Source organism: Loxodonta africana, chromosome 10, assembly GCF_030014295.1.
Source record: "Loxodonta africana isolate mLoxAfr1 chromosome 10, mLoxAfr1.hap2, whole genome shotgun sequence".
Classification (NCBI taxonomy): domain Eukaryota; kingdom Metazoa; phylum Chordata; class Mammalia; order Proboscidea; family Elephantidae; genus Loxodonta; species Loxodonta africana.
Genome location: NC_087351.1, coordinates 27,842,805 through 27,845,040, shown reverse-complemented (window position 1 = coordinate 27,845,040; position 2,236 = coordinate 27,842,805). Strand labels below are relative to the sequence as shown.

General features: G+C 42.1%; 1 protein-coding gene across 1 annotated transcript; it reads right to left on the bottom strand.

Moving 5' to 3' along the window:
* Positions 1 to 1,023: 1,023 nt before the first annotated feature.
* On the bottom strand, positions 1,024 to 1,950 carry LOC100654661 (olfactory receptor 4K3-like). Its single transcript, XM_023542003.2, has one exon. It carries the CDS (start codon positions 1,948 to 1,950, stop codon positions 1,024 to 1,026), a length of 927 nt encoding a protein of 308 aa, XP_023397771.1.
* Positions 1,951 to 2,236: the final 286 nt, after the last annotated feature.

The window sequence follows — 2,236 nt, the reverse complement described above, 5'->3', positions numbered from 1 at the left end:
TCTATGGGATTAGGTTGTGTCGAGTTAATCTCTTCTAAGATAAAAAAGAGACAAATAAGCAGAGAGGAGAGCTAACTACTGCATACAACTAAGAAAGAAGAGACAGAAACAGAGTGCATTCTTTGGACTTGGGATCCCTGCACTGAGAAACTCCTAGCCCCAGGGGAAGATTGATGACAAGGAACTTCCACCAGAGCTGACCAAACCAAAACCAAACTCATTGCTGTCGAGTCGATGCTGACTCATGGCAACCCTATAGGACAGAGTAGCTCTGCCCCACAGAGTTTCCAAGGAGTACCTGGTGGATTTGAACTGCCAACCTTTTGGTTAGCAGCCATAGCTCTTAGCCACTAGGCCACCGGGGTTTTCCCAGAAGTAACAGAGAGAAAGCCGTCCCCTAGAGTGGCACCCTGAATTCAGAATTCTAGCCTCCCAAACTGTGAGAGAATAAATTTCTTTTGGTCGAAGCCATCTGCTGGTGGCATTACTGTTATAGCAGCACTAGAAAACTGAGACAGGTGGTGAAGATTAGATGGCAGGACCTGGAGATTAGTAAATGAATACAGAGAGCAAAGACATATATTTAGCAGTGTTTTGAATAAAACCTCCATTTACATAGAGCGACATAACCATGTTTGCGCGTACTTATTGAACCACTAACTTGGAGTGGTAATTCTGAACTTCAATTTAATATGCTGAAACGAAGAGACATTTATTGTGGGCCCAGGTTTTCATATTTATTTGTAAGCTGGTGAAATCTGCAGCATACAAGGTTAAGTACATAAATCTGTTTGGTTTCTGAGTTAAGTTAATGAGTTCACCAAACCTGTTCACTATATAGTCCTTAACTCTGGATATTTTGTAGTGAGAGTTCACATTGCAACAAATAACATTCCTATATAAAAGAAATTATCTCCATCCATTTAATTTCTTAGGTCAAACATAAATAGCTTCAATAGCAAGCAATATTAGTGGATGTCTTTATTATGGTTATCATTATCACAAGAGAAAGCCAAGGAGCTGTTAGGAACTTACTTGTCGCCTCCTCAGTTTCTGCATTGCTGATATTACCTCCTTATTTCTGAATGTGTAGATCAAGGCGTTTAAGAGAGGGGTGAAAACAGTATAGAATATTGACAGAAACTTATCAATTGGGAAGTTGCTGAAAGGCCAGGCATAGATGAAGAGGCCGGGCCCAAAGAAGAGGGTCACCACAGTGACATGGGCAGTCAGGGTGGCCCAGGCCTTGGCCATGCCTACTGAGGACCGATGTCGTACAGTCACCATGATAACTGTGTAGGAGATGATCAAGAGCAGAAAAAAGATCATACCCATTAGACCACTGTCTGAAAGCATCAGTACCTCAAGGGTATATGTATCAGTGCAGGCAAGTTTGATAACTAAGGGAATGTCACAGAAAAAGCTGTCCACTTTATTTGAAACACAGAATGGAAGGTTTACTGTGAAGACCAACTGGCTTAATGAATGCAGGACTCCAAAGAGCCAGGAGCCCATGACAAGGCCTGAACACTTGTGTACATTCATGATTGCTGCATAGTGCAGGGGTCGACATATGGCTACATATCTGTCATATGCCATGGCCACAAGGAGCATCACTTCACCACCGGCAAAGGCATGATGAAAGAATATCTGAGCCATGCAGCCATCAAAGGAGATGGTCTTGTGCTCCTTGAGGAAGTCAACAATCATTTTGGGAGTGGCAAAGGTGGATAGACACAGATCAATGAAGGAGAGGTTGCTGAACAGGAAGTACATGGGTGTGTGTAGCGCAGGTTCAGAGAGGATTGTGAGCACAATGAGGAGGTTTCCCAGCACAACGGATGAATAGAAAAATGTGAAAAATGCAAAATAGAAAAGCTGTAGCTCTCGAGAACCTGAAAGACCTTGCAACACAAACTCAATCCTTCTAGAGTTATTTCCTTGGTCCATGATTTCAAGTTTCTGAGAGAGATCAGAAAATTTCCTGTAAAGTGAAATGGAAATGGAAATAATATCATAGGATTGTGGGAGTAAGAGAGCAAAGCCAAACCTGGCATCAAATCTCACTCTCTACACCTATGTGCTATAAATCCTTATGTTGTTGTGTGTTGTTGAGTAGACTCAGACTCAATGGACCCTGTTGGACAGAATAGAACTGTCCCATAAGGTTTCCAAAGCTATAATCTTTACAAGATTATATCTCCAGGTCTTTTCTCCCATGGAGCTGATGTTGGAT